Below are 20083 nucleotides of genomic sequence, written 5' to 3'. Positions count from 1 at the left end.
ACACGCGGCGGGTACAAGCACAAAGCTGCAGTTTTATCAAAGGCTGTGGACGTAGACAGATGGCTTTGAACGGACACGTGCGCGTGCGACGGCCGGACCGCAGATAAGACGAGACGAGAGCTCTAAATCACCGGTTATCTCCCGCAGACCGCAGCTGCGTGCTAATGGTCATCACAGTAGGCTCACAGCGAGCTGACAGCAAACGCTAAAACACACTCCAGGGAGAAGAAACGGCCAGAGAAGCAGAAATCTACCAACAGCTATATGCTTATGCAATAACGCAGTTACTGGGGAATCACAGGGTGGTTAACCAGCGTAGTTTACGCGAATTAAAGAGCTGACTATGACCTGGACGGACAGGCCTTTCAGACAGAGATAGCATCGTTTCAAACGTAGAACTTCATTTGTCAAAGATGCTAGTTCACGAAATGAAATGAAATCAGATTTTTCTCACAATTATGATGTCTGTTTCATGAAATGCAAAAGTGTGTTTTTCTCTCAGCTCTTATTAGACAGTGCAGTTAAAGTTCATCAGATTCATATCTGTCAATCAACTCAAATGAATCCGCATGGCCACTCAGAAATGACCTCTGTGATATGGTTTAAACTATGATTCCTGACACACAAAAAAACAAAAAACAATCTACATTTTTAACATTTCAGAGGAACTGTATAGATAAAATATGTATTGAATACAGTCAAAAGCCGAATCTCTTAAACAGCTCAGACTCAGAATAAAGGAAAAGTGTGACATGCATATAAAAAGCAGAACACTTGGGTTACACTAAGAACTGATGGCCAGTTAAGAGAATAATTAACCAAACTACTGTCTCTTCAGAAAAAGGTCACAGGGCAGTGCAAACACATTAAGAGGCTTATAATCGAAGTGCCCTCCAGATAACGGAGAAACGTGAGCTTTTATCGCTCATCACTCCCTGTTCAGCTCTGCGGACAGCATGTGACGAGTTTGTAAAAATCCAGTACAAACATGTTCGCAGCAAAATACATGGAAGTCGATGGGATTTTTTGGAAACATTACATGAGGCTGCTGTGCCAGAATCACTCACCGACAGTTTGTGCAAAGTCATAATCCACAGGAAAACACCATGAAGGATTATAGTCCAGGACAATGAGGTAAACCTGACACCTGGAATAGAAAATGTTAATATGGGAAAAAAATAAATACAATGAATCCAAGATGCATAGAAGGTGCACAATTGAATTGTACACATACACTCTTGTTTTTATATCTTTATGTAGACTTTATATATTTAAATACACCACACATACACACACACACACACACACACACACACACTCACTCACTCACTCGCTCACACACTCGCTCGCTCACTGACTCGCTCACTCACTCACTGACTCGCTCACTCACTCACTGACTCACTCACTCACTCACTCACACACTCACTCACACACTCACACACTCACTCACTCACTCACTCACTCACTGACTAGCTCGCTCGCTCGCTCGCTCGCTCACTCACTCACTCACTCACACACTCACTCACTCACTCACTGACTCGCTCGCTCACTCACTCACTCACTCACGCACTCACTCACTCACTCACTCACTGACTCGCTCGCTCACTCACTCACTCACTCACTCACTCACTCACTCACTCACTCACTCACTCACTCACTCACTCACTGACTGACTGACTGACTGACTGACTCACTCACTCACTCACTCACTCACTCACTCACTCACTCACTCACTCACTCACTCACTCACTGGCTCGCTCGCTCACTCACTCACTCACTCACTCACTCACTCACTCACTCACTCACTGACTCACTCGCTCGCTCACTCACTCACTCACTCACTCGCTCACTCACTCACTCACTGACTCGCTCGCTCGCTCACTCACTCACTCACTCACTCACTCACTCACTCACTCACTGGCTCGCTCGCTCACTCGCTCGCTCGCTCGCTCACTCACTCACTCACTCACTCACTGACTCACTCACTCACTCACTGACTCACTCACTCACTCACTCACTCACTCACTCACTGACTCACTCGCTCGCTCGCTCGCTCACTCACTCACTCGCTCACTCGCTCACTCGCTCGCTCGCTCGCTCGCTCACTGACTCGCTCACTCACTCACTGACTCACTCACACACTCACTCACTCACTCACTGACTCACTGACTCGCTCGCTCGCTCACTCACTCACTCACTCACACACTCACTCACTCATTCGCTCGCTCGCTCGCTAACTGACTCGCTCACTCGCTCATTGACTCACTCACACACTCGCTCGCTCCCTCCCTCCCTCCCTCCCTCCCTCCCTCCCTCCCTCCCTCCCTCCCTCCCTCCCTCCCTCACTCACTCACTCACTCACTCACTCACTCACTCCCTCACTCATACACTCACACGCTCACACGCTCGCTCACACACTCGCTCGCTCACTCACTCACTGACTCGCTCACACACTCGCTCGCTCACTGACTCGCTCACTCACTCACTGACTCGCTCACACATTCGCTCACACACTCACTCACTCACTCACACACTCACTCACTCACTCACTCACTCACTCACTCACTGACTCGCTCGCTCGCTCGCTCACTCACTCACTCACTCACTCACTCACTCACTCACTCACTCACTCACTCACTCGCTCACTCGCTCACTGACTCGCTCACTCACTCACTCACACACTCACTCACTCACTCACTCACTGACTCACTGACTCGCTCGCTCACTCACTCACTCACTCACTCACTCACACACTCACTCACACGCTCGCTCACTCACTCGCTCATTGACTCACTCACACACTCGCTCGCTCACTCACTCACTGACTCACACACACACTCCCTCCCTCCCTCCCTCCCTCACTCACTCACTCACTCACTCACTCACTCACTCACTCACTCACTCCCTCCCTCACTCATACACTCACACGCTCGCTCACACGCTCGCTCACTCACTCACTTACTCACTCACTCACTCACTCACTCACTCACTCACTCACTCACTCACTCACTCACTCACTCACTCACTCACTCACTCACTCACTCACTCACTCACACACACACACACACAAAATCAGGTTTGAAAGTGGCAGGTTACAAAGCACCGGTCTGAAAGATGCATGTCGTGCAGGCGGCGCATTAACCCTGAACTCTGATGAAAGAAACCATTGATCGATGCGGTGTAAAAGCCTGCAGACCCTCATCTCTGAAGTAACACAACAGCCAATCAGATTTCTCCACTTTAATTGATCAGTGGGTTTATATAAGACAAAACCCTAGAACAAAACGTGAAAAACATCTCGCAGACAAAGTCTCATAACAATGTACGTTATTTGTCTTCATTACAAAAGAAAAGTTAAACTCCAAGTTCATTTCAGAGTTGAAAGCAGCAAATAAACACGTCGATAAAAATTAAGAAATGATGAAAGCTGCAAGAATGTTCTGTTGGATTTGCCTTCAGCTCTGTTTTGACACCATTTATAAAGAACATTTTGGCATTTTAGAAATCATCAGTTTGTAGCAATGGTAGACCATTAAAGTTACTAACACAACAGCAAACACCTTAAATCTACAGCGACATTTCCATGAAACCCATTTCTCAATATGATTCAAAAACATCTCACCAGTTCCTGGGGGTTAACGTCTCATTTTCAAAGAAAAGATGCACAACCAAATTGAACATTAAACCCAAAATGATTCAGGTCATTTCACATAATAACAGTTTAAATCCTGATCTCATTAGCTTTCATAGGTATTTGTATGTAAAGGTACATTTTTTTTTTACATTAAAGCATGTTATGCCTTTTACAAAGCCCTGATTTAGTTTTCAGGCTCTACTAGAATAGGTTTTCCTGATTGAATGTTGATTATTTCCTCATACTCTCCATTGTTGCGGCTCCTCTCTTCCCAGTCTGTCAGTAACGCTCTGTCTCTGTGAAGCCCCTCCTTCTGAAAAGCACACTGTGCTCTGATTGGTCAGCTGGAGCAGCGTGTTGTGATTTGTCAAGCGTGTCCAGTGTTTTGGAAATGTCCCGCCCCTTACCGTAACCACCTGATTCAACACACTACTAACTAACTCAACCAGGCCCCACCCCTTTATTCTGCATATTAATTATTTAAATGAGAAATATTGTGAAAAAAACTTAAGACTACAATGGAGGTGTTTCAGAGATATACACACTAAAGAAAGATGAACATGGAAAAAAACATAATAGGTCCTCTTGGGGTGCTTTCACACCTGCCTCATTTAGTTCGGTTGAATCGTACTAGAGTTTGTGCGCTGACATTATGTGCATGACATTATTACCTGATAGATCGTTGGCAATATTTTCGGAAGATGAGCATGTCAGAGTTAAGAATAATTAATACACACCTCCGCTTGAAGTGACGAGCGATGCACGCTCAGTGAATTAGAACATTGTTGAATTAGAGCGTTGTTTTCACGTCGCATCCGCGCTTCATTATAGAACTGTATTGTTTGCATACTGTGGTAAATACACACAATGTAGACTAAAGCACTATTCGCACGGGATTAGTATTATCTAGGGACCTCTGTGATTTAGAAATCACTCCCCCACATCTGAGTTTTGCGTGGTGGTTTCGCACGGGAAAAGCAAAGCCTGTGATTTTACTCAAATTTACTAACTTCTCCCGGATATGATGTCAAGACTTCGTTATAGATATCGCCGTATGAAATCATAAACAGGCATCGATGTTGCTTTGATTATTTTATAGCAGGCTAGTAGCCCAATAAATAAACAATTTCGTTCCGTTAGCGAACAGACGCCATGAACTGAGCACAGACCAAAACTAAATGTAAAAGCACCCATTTAAACAAGCGTGTCATTGTACTGCACTGTTCTGTTCTTCATTAAGAACAGTATTGATGTTAATATTAAACACACCATTCAATCAGTTTACTCCCAAATTGGTACTCATTCTAAAGTGAAAGTATAATCCATGCGGCTGCACAAGAATTCATAACGGTGCGCATTATGAACGCAGACTTTATTCTTTGTGAAAGATAAAGATAGAAATGCGGACAGGAAGAAAAAAAGCTTGCAAAAATTATATACGATCCGCCTAATCCTGGCCAAATCACAGAGTCAGTGTCGATTTGCACGGTACTACTATTATCACAGGAACTCGGTGTTCAGCGAAATATCGTAGGCAATTTGCGGGGGAATTTTTACTTTACAAATTAAGGAGACATGGCCGATTCGCACGGGATTAAGATCACAGACATTCTCTGCAATTATTACAAATCACCAGAGGTCCACAGATAATACTAGTCCCGTGCGAATGGGGCTTATGGCCAGGGACAAAACCAGCCCGCAGTCGTCTCTCCATAGGTGTGTAGTTTGCTGGCTTTTCCTCTTCTGTTGGAATTTTCCCACATGTAAATTCTGACCAATCGAAAAGCAGTTTAGGAAATACGGCATGGCCAATGAGTGATGTGGATGTTGTCAAGTGCCTGCGTCTTGGTTCGCTTCAACTGGTTCGGACCAAAGCAATCAGTGTGGTGTGAAAAGGAACCAAAAAAGCTGAAAAATGATATAATGTATAATCGTTTGCCCTTGGTTTGGACCAAATGAAATGAACTAGAGATGTGAAAGCAGCCTTTAATGCATTGATTTGTATCCGAAGCAACTTCATGCATTCCCAGGGAATCAAATCATGACCTGTGTGACTGTTGAGCTCGAGTAAACACAAGAGAAGCTGCCAGTGTTTCACGTACAACTGTAGAGATTGTCTATGAAAGGCCGGTGCGAACAGCAGGAACCTTTGACTTCAATATTCTCTGAATTATGAATGTGTACTTCTCTGAAGCTGTACATGCAGACACACTGATGTTGTAATGTATGCATCTGTGCAATTGCCAAAAAAATAAATAAATAAAATGAAAAAAATTACTAGAGCCACACTTTACATAACAATTCTTATGAATCTCTAATGAGATCACGTTCATAAATCATAGAATCTAACATTGGACTACAAAACTAGAGCTTACTTTCATTTGTAAGATTGCTAAATGATTCAGGGATCAGTAGAGTCAGAGGACAACAGTGGGTAAATTATTAAGTTTCAACTATTTAATAATTCCTTTTTTATATAATAACGTTCTGCAAAGCCTTTTCCTTTCATTTCAGGCACCGCTTTGGCTGCACAATAAATAAAGCACAGATAGTTTGTGTGAACACACACATAAATGCACACAAACAGACTCGAGACAGATCAAGAACTTAATAGCGCAGCGTGGTGGCGGGAAAATGAGAAACACAAAGTGAAAATGTCCAGATCAGATTTCACCACTAAATCAAAAGAAATAAATAAAAGAAATCACATTTGGCATAAAGAACACGAGGCCTGTTTTAGGAATATTTCGTATTTTCGCTACAATTTGGATAACACTGTCAGTGTCTGAATGGTTCATTAAAAATAAATAAATAAAATAAAATAAATAAATAAAGGCACTATATCGAACACTACCATACTGTGAAATTATTTTAAATAATATATATTTCCATTATATGATTACTATATACATATATATACACAACCCCAAATCAGAAAAAGTTGGGACAGTATGGAAAATGCAAATAAAAGAAGAAAGAAGTGATTTCTAAATTTACTTTGACTTGTATTTCAGAGAATATGAACACAATATTTCATGTTTTGTCTGGTCAACTTCATGTCATTTGTAAATATGCATCCTTTCCTGTCATTCAGACCTGCAACACATTTCAAAAAAAGTTGGGACAGGAGCAATTTAGGGCTAGTAATGAGGTAAAAGGGTTAAATAATGATGTGATTTGAAACAGGTGATGTCAACAGGTGATTGAAATTATGATTTGGTACAAAAGCAGCATCCAAGAAAGATCTAATCCTTTAGGAGCAAAGATGGGCCGAGGATCGCCAGTTTGCCAACAAATACGTGAGAAAATTATTGAAATGTTTAAAAACAATGTTCCTCAAAGAAAGATAGGAAGAGATTTGGATATTTCACATTCAACAGTGCATAACATAATTACAAGATTCAAGGAATCTGGAGGAATTTCAGTGCGTAAAGGACAAGGCCGCAAGCCTAAGCTGAACAACGGTGATCTCCGATCCCTCAGGCAGCACTGCATCAAGAATCGTCATTCATCTATCAGCGATATCACCACATGGGCTCAGGACTACTTTGGCAAACCTTTGTCAAGTACCACAATACGTAGTTACATCCACAAATGCCAGTTAAAACTGTACTGTGCCAAAAGGAAGCCTTATGTTAACAGTGTCCAGAAGCGCCGTCGACTTCTCTGGGCTCGGAGGCATCTGGGATGGACCATCACACAGTGGAAATGTGTACTGTGGTCAGATGAATCAGTATTTCAGGTATTTTTTGGGAGGAATGGACGCCGTGTGCTCCGGACCAAAGAAGAAAAGGATCATCCAGACTGTTACCAGCAACAAGTCCAAAAGCCAGGGTCTGTCATGGTATGGGGTTGTGTCAGTGCCCTTAGCAAAGGTAACTTGCACTTCTGTGAAGGCACCATTAATGCTGAAAAGTATATAGAGATTTTGGAGCATAATATGCTGCCTTCAAGAAGATATCTTTTCCAGGGACATCCATGCATATTTCAACAAGACAATGCAAAACCACATTCTGCACACATTACAAAGTCCTGGCTGCGGAGGAAGAGGGTACGGGTACTTGACTGGCCTGCCTGCAGTCCCGACCTGTCTCCAATAGAGAATGTGTGGCGCATTTTAAAGCGCAAAATGCGACAACGAAGACCCTGTACTGTTGCCCACCTTAAGACTTGTTTGCAGGAAGAATGGGACAAAATTACACCTGAAACACTTCATCACTTGGTGTCTTCAGTCCCTAAACGTCTTTTAAGTGTTGTGAAAAGGAATGGCAACATTACAAAGTGGTAAATGCTTTACTGTCCCAATTTTTTTTGAAATGTGTTGCAGGTCTGAATGACAGGAAAGGATGCATATTTACAAATGACATGAAGTTGACCAGACAAAACATGAAATATTTTGTGTTCATATTGTCTGCAATGTCAAAGTAAATTTAGAAATCACTTCTTCTTTTTTTTATTTGCATTTTCCATACTGTCCCAACTTTTTCTGATTTGGGGTTGTATATATATATATACACACACACACGCACGTACGCGCACACACACACACACACATTTATATTATATATAAATGCAACATAATAATATAATAAATAAATAAATAAATAAATAAATAAATACATTTAAAATGTCATATTCTCTAATTTGCATTAATGTCTCTAATAGTTTTATAGCGTAACTTATTCATTAAAAAAACAACAACATATTTTTCATAAATTTTTGTGTGAATAAAATTAAATAAATATATTACAAACATCAAAAATAATAAAAATGAAGGTATTGTTTCCTTTAGGCTTATTTTTCTTCATGCACAATATAATTTCTTAGATTCTCTGTTGATTTTGTGGATGAAATGCGACCTGAACATATTCCCGACATCCTCTGTGAGATTCGCTCCAGTTCGAGGACAGAGAAAGTGGCAAAGAAGGCAAGAGAATATAAAAAAACAAGTTTGAATCATTTGCTTTTCCGCTGATCTGAGAGGCGTTTCGAAGGCTCATGATGTCCACAGCAGTCGATGAGATCCTCGTTCAGATCAGACTAAAGCCTCGGCATCGTCCCTGCACTCGTGATGATTATGATTATTAATCTCTGTTGTTCTATGCGCTCAGCAGCTTGTCTGCCTCGGGGTAAGTGGGGTACTTCACCGTCTCGATCTTCTCCTTCACTTTATAGGACGGATAGAGGCCGGTGCGCCCCAGTTTGCGGTTGACCCCTTTGGAGTATCCGTCCCAGTGGTTTCCGGCCACTCCGATGACGTCTCCGGGCTCCAGCGGGATGTCCTCAGCCGTGCGCGCCTGGTGCGGATAGACGGCGATTTGATTGTGTGCGTTCTGTCCACCGAAGTAGTAAATGTCGTCCAAAGAGCGGAAGAAAGCCGACGCGTCCGGGTGAAGAGTCTGCATGATCTCATAAGCCACACGGCAAACCTGACACATCCAGAAGAAAAACGTCAGAAAACTATAGGGCTGTGCGATGTTGAAGAAAAATGCAATATGCAATACCTTGTTAAATAATGTGATATTCGATATTGCTATTAGTGTGTAAAATCTATTTAAATTACATATAAAAAAACAATTTAAAAACTGCGAATGATACCATTTATGTGTTTCACATTCTTTCTGGGAAAAGAAAGCAAAAAAAAAAAAATTAGCATAAATCTGATTTATGCATTTGGCAGATGCGTTTATCCAAAGCTACTAACATTGCATTCAAGGTACACATTTTACATTTTTTGTCAGTTCTTGCTTTCCCTGGAAATCGAACCCATGACCTTGGCGTTGCTAGCGCCACGCTCTACTGGTTGAGCTACAGGAAAGCCCATCATTTAATTTGACCATCAATGTTTTGGTGTGTGTGTCAGACAGCGCGAGATTCTAAGGAGTTGTTTTCACAAGTTATTGCGTTTAATAACTCTTTTTAACGTCAAGCAAGTCACATAAGTAATAGTCGTGTGCCCAGTCTATTCTCTGCTCTATGCGTCGACCTAGAACAGACACTTCTCACAATGTTGTAGTACACTCTAAAAAATGTTGGGTTGTTTTAACCCAATGTTGGGTCAAATATGGACAAACCCAGCAATTGTGTTGTTTTAATCCTGCGGTTAGGTTAAATATTTGCTTAAGACAACCCAATCACTGGGTTAAAACAACCCAATTGCTGGGTTAGTCCATATTTGACCCAACATCGGGTTGTTTTTAACACAGAATATTTTACTAAAATCATTCAGATATTAAGTGCCGTTGTGATATGCATATTGCGATATGTACACCTGTGATAGTTCGATAATTTTGATATGTTGCACCGCCCTACAGAAAACCAGTGCTAACCTTCATGTGCAGTTTGATCAATTTGAAAGAATTGTTGATTGTTTGCTCATGTCTATTAGTGCAGGCATACACTGTACAATATATTACACTTTAAAATATAAAAAATATTGTTGGTTTAACTTAAAAAAGTAAGTAACCTGGTTACCTTAAAATGTTGAGTTTATTGAAATAAAAAATTTGAGTTGATGAAATGAAGGAAATTTGTTTAGTAAATAGAAACTCAAAATATTATTGTATCTGAACCACATAAAAAATGTGATAAATCCTGAAAATAGCACTATTTGGCATGTTTCACTGCATCATCAGAAATAAAACACACACAATTACCCAATATGCTTACAAAATCTTTTAATAATCTTTTAATAAAGGTTGTCGAATCTCAAAAAAATTTCATTGTATTAACTAAACATTTTCATTTCAATGAACTCAAAATTAAGGCAACCAGGAAACTTTTTTCTAAATATTTTTTTACAGTGTAGAAACTCTTTATCTGAACCACATAAATTTTAAATTTTTTTGTGATAAATCATGACAATAGCACAATTTGGCATGTTTCACTGCGTTACTACAAATAAAACAATTACGCAATATGCTTACTAAATCTTTTAATACTATTTGAATAAAGGAAAATTTTCATTGTATTAACTCAAAGTTTTAATTTCAATGAACTAAAAAATTAAGGCAACCAGGTAACTAACTTTTGAAATATGTTTTTTACAGTGTATTTGTTGTACACACACTGAGTTTTTGTACATCATGGTCTATGTACCTGTGACGAGAAGGTGCAAACCAGGAAGTCAGTCTGCGACAGGAAGTGGATGTCCAGGATGACGCCTCTAAGGGAATTCTCTGTGTATCGGTTGTGTAAACTCGCCGACCAAGAGATGGAGTTATCACTGATAAACTCATAGTCGGCGTACCTGGAAAACACATTTAAAATATTAAAAATACATTACAATATTAGATTAGGCCGATTTAAAGGGATACTTCACCGCTTTTTTATATTAAACTCTGTTATTCCCGTATCTAAGACGAGTTTATACACACCTCTCTCGTCTCAGTGTGTGCACTTAATCTCTCTGACGCGCGGTGACGATCTGATAGCATTTAGCTTAGCCCACTAAGCCCAGTTCATTCACTATGGTACCAAACAGAGATCAAGTTAGAAGTACCAAACACCTCCACGTTTTTCTCTATTTAAATACAGTACCAATAGTTGGACGATCAAGTATGGCGACACAAAATAAAACGTGGCGCTTTTCTAAGCGGATTAAGAAGGAGAACTATAATGTGTGGCGGAATAGCACTTCTGAGAGTAATTCGGCTCGGCGCAGTAAAAAGTCCCGCCTGAAAAATCCTCCCTCACATCTCCTCATCCCTCTCTCATTTCTGTCAATGGGGGGGGGGGGGGGGGGGGGGATTACTGGTATTACTGGAACCATGGTATTACTGTGCTCAATTGGCCTGCCAACTCTCCTGACCTGAACCCCATAGAGAATCTGTGGGATATTATGAAGAGAAAGTTGAGAGACGCAAGACCCAACACTCTGGATGAGCTTAAGGCCGCTATCGAAGCATCCTGGGCCTCCAGAACACCTCAGCAGTGCCACAGGCTGATCGCCTCCATGCCACGCCGCACTGAAGCAGTCATTTCTGCAAAAGGATTCCCCACCAAGTATTGAGTGCATAACTGAACATAATTATTTGAAGGTTGACTTTTTTTGTATTAAAAACACTTTTCTTTTATTGGTCGGATCAAGTATGCTAATACGTTTTCATGAGCTGTATGCCAAAATCATCAGTATTAAAACAATAAAAGACCTGAAATATTTCAGTTGGTGTGCAATGAATCTAAAATATATGAAAGTTTAATTTTTAACATTACTTTATGGAAAATAATGAACTTTATCACAATATGCTAATTCTTTGAGAAGGACCTGTATAATTGCATATAAAATGTAACAATTGTAATTATAATATTCAATAACAAATAAAACAAATACATTATAAATAAGAAAATTAATAAACTATAAATACATTAAAATTTTTTATTTTAAAATATCAATGATTCGTCAAATATTTGTTTTTCATTACATAATTACATATAAAATAAAACAATTGTAATTAAACATTTTCATTTATATACGATTACATACATTACAAATAAATAAATTATAAACTTTAAATACATGCTTATATTAAAAGTAATTTATAAATTACTTTAAAAATAAATACTTTAAACATATAAAACGCTAATATATTTCTTTATTTTGCTGCTTGCATTTGTGGAAACCTTTGATACTTTTAACTCAACGGATCAGAAGCAGTTTTTGTGTTGTCTGTCTCTCTTTCTCTGCACTTTTGTAGCATCTGTCAGAATAGAGGTTTTCGTGACTCCTTCGGGACTCATAACTCACTTGGTTTTTGCTTCCTGTAACAGCGAGGGGTCGTCGGTGGCCAAATACACTCGTTTTTTATCCACATGGCCCCGCTGAGCCATGTACTGGAACTGTTCCTCCACATGGACCATGTACTCCTCTATGGGGTGAAACGCGGCCTCCGTCCCGACTTTATCCGTCCGTCTGACATGGACACTGTAGGACAGAGACACGCTTGAGTTTATACCATCACTTCTGTCTATAGAAACAATTGAAACTATCCCTTCATTTGGCGTCTGACAGGTTTGTAGTTTGTAGTTTTAAACAACAGTGTGAATCATGTAACCTGCTTCACATATTTTAATTGGCACCTAATTGGAAATCCTATTAGTATGGAAACGGTATTCTGGTGGCTGTGGCTCTTCCAGCAGGATAATGCTCCTGACACAAAGCACAAATGCTTCAGGAATGGTTTGAGGAGCACAACGAGTTTGAGGCGTTGACTCGGCCTCCAAATTCCCCAGATCTCAATCCAATCGAGCATCTGTGGGATGTGATGAACAAACAAGTCCGATCCATGGAGGCCCCACCTCGCAACTTACAGGACTTAAAGGATCTGCTGCTAACATCTTGGTGCCAGATACCACAGCACACCTTCAGGGGTCTAGTGGAGTCCATGCCTCGACGGGTCAGGCATCAAAAGGGGGACCAACCAACATTAGTCATAATGTTATGCCTGATCTGTGTCATTGCATTAATCATTAATTAATGCATTTTAATGCACCGGTATTGTAAAGTGTTACCTAAAGAAAAAGCATTCAAATGAAACTGACAAAAACGTTTTCAGAGACATGCAGGAGCAGTAATCAAGTACTTGCTGTATATACCAAACACAGTATATATCTCTTTTCAGCTGATCTTTATGCTTCACTGTAGATTTTCTTTATTATATTATTAGGGTTATTATATTTCACAGCACTGTCATGAGAGAATGGTGCTTCCTATGGGGCTGCAATCATTCAATTCTCATTAATATAATCATGATTGTGAGTCATGTTCATTGTCATTATCGTGTGTCATCTTTATCTCGCAGTGTTTTATCAGCGTAACACCCACCCAGACGCGTCTGCCACGGGCACAGATAAAACCAACACACACAGACAGATGGAAAGAAATGTGCGAAGACAAATACAATGATTATCTGATAGACTGAGAGAAGACGAGATAGATACCGACCCAATAATAGGGTGTTTAAAGCCCAGTTTGACACACGTTTCTTGGATCTCCTTCTCCAGCCAGGCCTGAGGACGGACCAGGTACTTGACGAACTGAGACACCCACCAGACGGATGGGTCGCCGTGGAGACGCTGCAGTCGGGGCGCAAGGTCTTCTGGGATAGCGAGAGGAAGGTACGGAGGTCTAGGGTGAAGACTGTCGACAATGGGCAGCTCCACCACCTGGACGTCCTGGTCATGAGCCTCACCTGAAGAGAAACACATCATATCAGTGATCAGGTGCGAGTGCATTCGCTATCTAAACAACGTGGCGCTGGAGGTGAAAATGAGAACTGCGTCTAGCTGAAACTAGCAAAAACTATTTATTTTGGTCCTGCAGGGTATTTAAAGAGATACCCCACCGTTTTTTTTTTTTTTTTAACTATGTTATTCCCTCAACTAAGACGAGTTAACCCCGCAAACTCTCTTGAAGCCGATACGGAAGTAATGTAAACTGCAATTTATCAACTGGCCACTAGAGGCAGGCTCCAGAAGGAGCAAAATCTCATTGAGCCCCATGTTAAAGTTCTCTAACTTTACAGCAGGAAAAAAACATGTTTACATCCTGGGACAAATTGTAGTTTTGGCCTATACGGCTAATTTTGATCATCATGACAACTGTGAGGGGGGTGAATTTTTTTATAACTCATTTGTTTACATTATATAAAGCCTTAAAGTTCTGCATAATTAAGGGCGTGGTTACAGGTGGATAGCCATTTATCTGCCGTCTATAGTCATTGCGTCACCTAAGCTCCGCCCACATCCCGCCTTTTTGCCCATTTTCTGTTATCCGGGGATGACTCGCTCGCATGATGGCGACGCCCAGCTCACCCCTACTTTAAGCTTCAGAACGGCCTATCGGAATCCTATGGGTGACGTCACGGACACTACGTCCATATTTTTTTACAGTCTACATTCTAAAAAATGCTGGGTTGTTTTAACCCAATGTTGGGTCAAATATGGACTTACCCAGCAATTGGGTTGTTTTAACCTAGCGATTGGGTTGTTTTAATCCTGCGGTTGGGTTAAATATTTGTTTAAGACAACCCAATCGCTGGGTTAGTCCATATTTGACCCAACATTGGGTTGTTTTTTACCCAGAATTTTTTAGAGTGATGGTTGATACACACCTCTCTCGTCTCTGATACATACTCTCTGACGCACGGTGACGATCTGACGATCTCTTAGCCCACTAAGCCCAGTTCATTCACTATGGTACCAAACAGAGATCAAGTTAGAAGCCACCAAACACCTCCATGGTGCCCTATTTAAATACAGTTACACCAATAGTTGAACGATCAAGTATGGTGACACAAAATAAAACGTGGCCCTTTTCTAAGCGGATTAAAAAGGAGAACTATAATATATGGCGGAATAGCACTTCTGAGAGTACTTCGACTCTGCGCAGTAAAAAGTCCCGGCTGAAAAATCCTCCCTCACATCTCTCCATCCCTCTCTCATTTCTGTCAATAGGAGGAGAGGGGGAGATGTGAGGGAGGATTATTCAGGCGGGACTTTTTACTGCACCGAGTCGAAGTACTCTCAGAAGTGCTATTCCGCCATATATTATAGTTCTCCTTTTTAATCCGCTTAGAAAAGGGCCACGTTTTATTTTGTGTCACCATACTTGATCGTCCAACTATTCAGAATAATATAGTTTATTATGAAAAAACGGTGGAGTATCCCTTTAATATACTGTATTGTAATAATTTGTGATTTTGCGTTATTTCTAATAATTGACAATGTTTGCTACTACCACAGATTGCTGTGGGAGAATACAATACTACCAGCACTAAGATTTTAGAGGAAATTCATAGGCAGCTGATGAGCATAGAGTCCATTCAATAATGCAACACTCTGGCTTTATTCCAAACCATCTCTACTGTCAGAGAGCTTCAGGCATCCTAACCCACACACAAATACAGACGCTGGCAGACGATTTGATCTAAAGCGACTTACATTGCATTGAAGTTGTGCATTTTCTCAGTTCATGCATTCCCTGGGACTGGAACCAACGACCAGGGCCGTCCACCGGGCCCCGTGCTTTAGAGGGCCACGCCCCCAGAAAGAGATCACTAACGGACCGACCAAGGGGATGAAAAACTTTACAAATATGATGGTGTGTTCCTCAAATAAATTTAAAGGGAAAGTTCTGTCATTAATTTCTCACTCTCATGTCGTTCCAAACCCGCAAGTCTTTCATTCATCTTCAAAACACAAATTAAGATATTTTTGATTAAATGAGAGATTCCGGTCCCTCCATTGACAGCTACGCAACTACCGCTTTGATGCTTCAAAAGGTTCATGAAAGGATCTTAAACTAATCCATATGAATAGAGCGGTTTAGTCCAAATTTTCTGAAGAGACTCGATCACTTCATATGATGAACAGATTGAATGAAATAATCTTTTATTTACATTTAAACCTCAACTTTCAGTTCCAAAAATGGAGGTAACTTTCAGGTTATGTAAGTAACCATGGCAACTCACTCTCTGAACATAAATTGCTCTGGAGCAGGTTATGTTCCAGAGTTAGTTTGCTTTAGCGATACAGTGGGTACAGAAAGTATTCAGACACCCTTACATTTTTCACTCTTTTTTATTTTGCAGCCCTTTGCTAAAATCATTTAAGTTAATCTTTTTCTCATTAATGTGCACTCTTAGAAGAAAAGGTTCTATCAGCGCTACGTATTTGGAACCCCTAAAAGTTTCTAGAACCCTTTTTAACTGCCAAAAGGGTTCTTTCTTGTCATTATAGAACCTTTTTAGCATACAATGTTCTTTGGAGTTGACTAGGGATGTACTGAAATATAGTTACTCACTTTCTGACATGAGTGACAGTCCCTCTGACTAGAAATAAACTAATGTCTTAAAGGATATGTTGTAACTCCAACAGTTCACTGAACTGAGACATGTTTTGCTGTGAGAACCGGTGAGCTGAGATACTGCACGCGTGATAGCGTCGTCTTGAACAGAACTGTTTCTCTCGGAGTGGGACGGCTGCTGTTTCTCTCGGAAAACGGATGCTGATAATATATGAGCACAGGTGAACCAAGGATTTGTGTAAGTTTATGTCATGTCAATGTACGTTTATTTAATCTGTGTAAAACATCAGTGTTTGCACGACAGTGGCTGTATTGAGTGCTTTTGCAAAACATGAATTAAAAAATGTATCCAAGATGACGATGATGATGACAATAATAATTATTACTATACTAAGTTTTGATTAAAATTCTTTATATGAATGTGTTTGAATGTATTTTCATCCGCCGGGATGATGAAGGACATAAAAGAAGCGGTCATCCGTTTTTTTTTTAACCGGATCATTGAAACGAACTGTCCGAAAGAACCCGTTCGCGGAAAAGAACCGAACTTCACATTCGAGAGAATAAGAGTTGTGCATGAAGGAATCTACCGACAGCAATACAGCACAGTCATCCTGGCATAATGTTGCCTTTTTTATAAATTAAAATTACATTAAAAATACACTGCTGTGGACGTTGTTTATGTCATTAATGTGTTTACTGTGATAATGGACTGAAGATGGGAGTTGGATTCGGTATTCGGTTTCGGATTCGGCAGAATCTTAACCAGTGGATTTGGTATTCGGCTGAACCTCAAAAATCTGGATTCGGTGCATCCCTAGAGTTGACTCTAAATGCTATTTTTATTTTAACCTTTTTAGCATAGAAGGTTCTTTGGAGTTGAACTTTAAAGAACATTTTATGCTAAAAAGTTATATCATGACAAGAAAAAACCCTTTTGGCAGTTAAAAAGGGTTCTATATCAAAACTTTTAGGGGTTCCAAATACGTAGCACTGATAGAACCTTTTCTCCTAAGAGTGTGCACACAGAACCTCATATTGACAGAAATACACAGAATTGTTGACATTTTTGCAGATGTTGGACAGCCATTTTCAGATCTCTCCAAAGATGTTCAATTGGGGTTAAGTCAGAGCTCTGGCTGTGCCATTCAAGAACAGAGTTGATGTGAAGCCACTCCTTTGTTATTTTATCTGTGTGCTTAGGATCATTGTCTTGTTGGAAGGTGAACCTTCAGCCCAGTCAGAGGTCTTGAGCATTCTGGAGAAGGTTTTTGTCCAGGATATCCCTGTACTTGGCCGCATTTATCTTTTCCCCGATTGCAACCAGTCGTCCTGTCCCTGCAGATGAAAAACACCCCCACAGCATGATGCTGCCACCACCATGCTTCACTTTTTCGACTGTCTTAGACAGGTGATATTTTTCTCCACACATACTGCTTAGAATTAAGGCCAAAAAGTTATATCTTGGTGTCATCAGACCAGAGAATCTTATTTCTCATCATCTTACTAATTGAAACACCTTCAGGTGTTTTTTTTTGTAACCTTGGCCAGATCTGTGCCTTGCCAAAATTCTGTCTCTAAGCGCTTTAGGCAGTTCCTTTGACCTCATGATTCTCATTTGCTCTGACATGCTCTGTGAGCTGTAAGGTCTTATATAGACAGGTGTGTGGCAAATGAAGGTGTAGAACCATCTCAAGGATGATCAGAAGAAATAGACAGCACCTGAGTTAAATATACGTGTGTCACAGCAAAGGGTCAGAATACTTACACTGTAAACATTTTTTGTTGGTTTAACTTAAAAAAGTAAGTAACCTGGTTGCCTTAAAATTTTGAGTTTATTGAAATTAAAAATTTGAGTTGATACAATGAAGGAAATGTGTTTAATAAATAGAAACTCAAAATATTATTGTATCTGAACCACATAAAAAATGTGATAAATCATGAAAATAGCACTATTTGGCATGTTTCATTGCGTCATCAGAAATAAAACACACACAATTACCCAATATGCTTACAAAATCTTTTAATGATATTTTAATAAAGGTTATCGAATCTCAAAAAATGTTCATTGTATTAACTCAAAATTTTAATTTCAATGAACTCAAAATTTTAAGGCAACCAGGTAACTTTTTTTCTAAATAATTTTTTACAGATATTTTAGTTTTTCTTTTTTAATAAATCTGAAAAAATGTCAAAAATTCTGTGCTTTTCTGTAAATATGGATAGCTTTGTGTACATAAAAAATATAAACTAAATGGTTTTAGAAAATGGCTGCAATATAACAAAGAGTGAAAAATTTAAGGGGGTCTGAATACTTTCCATACCCACTGTATTTAGATGTGTTTTATATAATTAATATAGTTATTTATATAACCAAATTTGTTTCAGTTATATAATATACAATATTATATATTAATTCTAAAAAATTATAATAATAAAATGTTAATGTAATTCAAATATATTTATTTTATTGTCATCTCACATGGATTTGCATTCAATGAATTAGCATCAAAAAACAATAAAATCCTTATTCTCAGTGAATAAAGATTACTTATTAAACAAAGGCATTGAAAAAATGATTGCATAACCACCAAATAGGTGGCGATGTGCACTAAGTATGTTATGTAAATCGCCATTAGACAAAAGAAGAAGAGGAAGTAGAATGGCATGCTTCTTCTTAACGTCTGTTTCAATTATGAATTATCCATTCGTTGCTCTTTCGAGAATGTCTTGGGTGTTAACCGGGAACATACTCTGAGTAGTCTGAACTTACTCCGGGACTCGTTTTTGGAACCAGCACACCTCGAGTAAGCAAAGTTTGGGTTAATCAACCCAGAGTTCAGGGTACATGTGACGGTAAATTAACCTTGCTTTCTGGAATACACCCCTTCTTGAAAAACAGCACACAATTTATGTGGACCAGACATCATCTACTTTTATTTTACAGAAAATAGCAGAAATCAAATACATTTTGATATGACATGAGGGTGAGTAAATGATGGCGTCATGGTCATTTTTCTAGCAGGGTGAAACAAAAGATACTGGGTGAAACGGTTCATTTTTAATTGGATGGAACATTTTTTTCTATCAAACCTTTGTTTTAAATACTGAGCTAATCACAATGCATTCCGGGATTGCAAATTCATGCAAACGCTGCCAAAATGGCCAAAACAAAGCATTTAGCTGCCTACCACATTGCCAATGATGCTTTCAAGGTAGGAAGCTCAATAGAATTTGGAAGAGAGCCGCGGCATTAGCATCAAGTAGCTCAACCTGGCACTGCGCTCTCAACCCATTTATCACAATTTCAAGATGCATGCAAATGTTTGGTACAAACAACAAACCATCTTTTAAAGCACAACCAATTCACCATGTATCTAGCTGAGGTAAAAACAAAGAAAACATCCAATTTGCATGATAAATCTCATGTTTTTTAACAAGAACGCAGCAGCCACACCTGAAGACAATCGCTCACACCTATCAGCATCTGTCTGTGTGCACCTGTGTGCTCGAAACAACACCAACAAAACAAAGCTGCTAACATGCTTTTGTGCTGAATTCTTCTGCCATGTGATATAGTTCATTAGCCAGTAGCAAACGTAGCATTTTATTTGGCATTTTGAAACGGTTCAAATGTGAATTTT

General features: G+C 39.7%; 1 protein-coding gene across 3 annotated transcripts in view; it reads right to left on the bottom strand.

Annotated features, from left to right (window-relative positions):
- Positions 1-8304: 8304 nt before the first annotated feature.
- fut8b (fucosyltransferase 8b (alpha (1,6) fucosyltransferase)) overlaps positions 8305-20083 on the bottom strand; it is a 126087-nt gene continuing 114308 nt past the window's right edge. For all 3 annotated transcript variants that reach the window (XM_067418221.1, XM_067418222.1, XM_067418223.1), the window contains 4 exons: positions 13578-13824; positions 12381-12557; positions 10733-10883; positions 8305-9063 (listed from right to left, as the gene is read on the bottom strand). In XM_067418221.1, coding sequence (XP_067274322.1) covers positions 8734-9063; positions 10733-10883; positions 12381-12557; positions 13578-13824 — 905 coding nt within the window. In that variant the 3' untranslated portion in view covers positions 8305-8733. The remainder of the gene's footprint in view (positions 9064-10732; positions 10884-12380; positions 12558-13577; positions 13825-20083) is intronic.

The sequence above is a fragment of the Pseudorasbora parva genome, chromosome 15, assembly GCF_024679245.1.
Source record: "Pseudorasbora parva isolate DD20220531a chromosome 15, ASM2467924v1, whole genome shotgun sequence".
NCBI lineage: Eukaryota > Metazoa > Chordata > Actinopteri > Cypriniformes > Gobionidae > Pseudorasbora > Pseudorasbora parva.
This window is presented reverse-complemented; position numbering and strand designations above follow the sequence as displayed.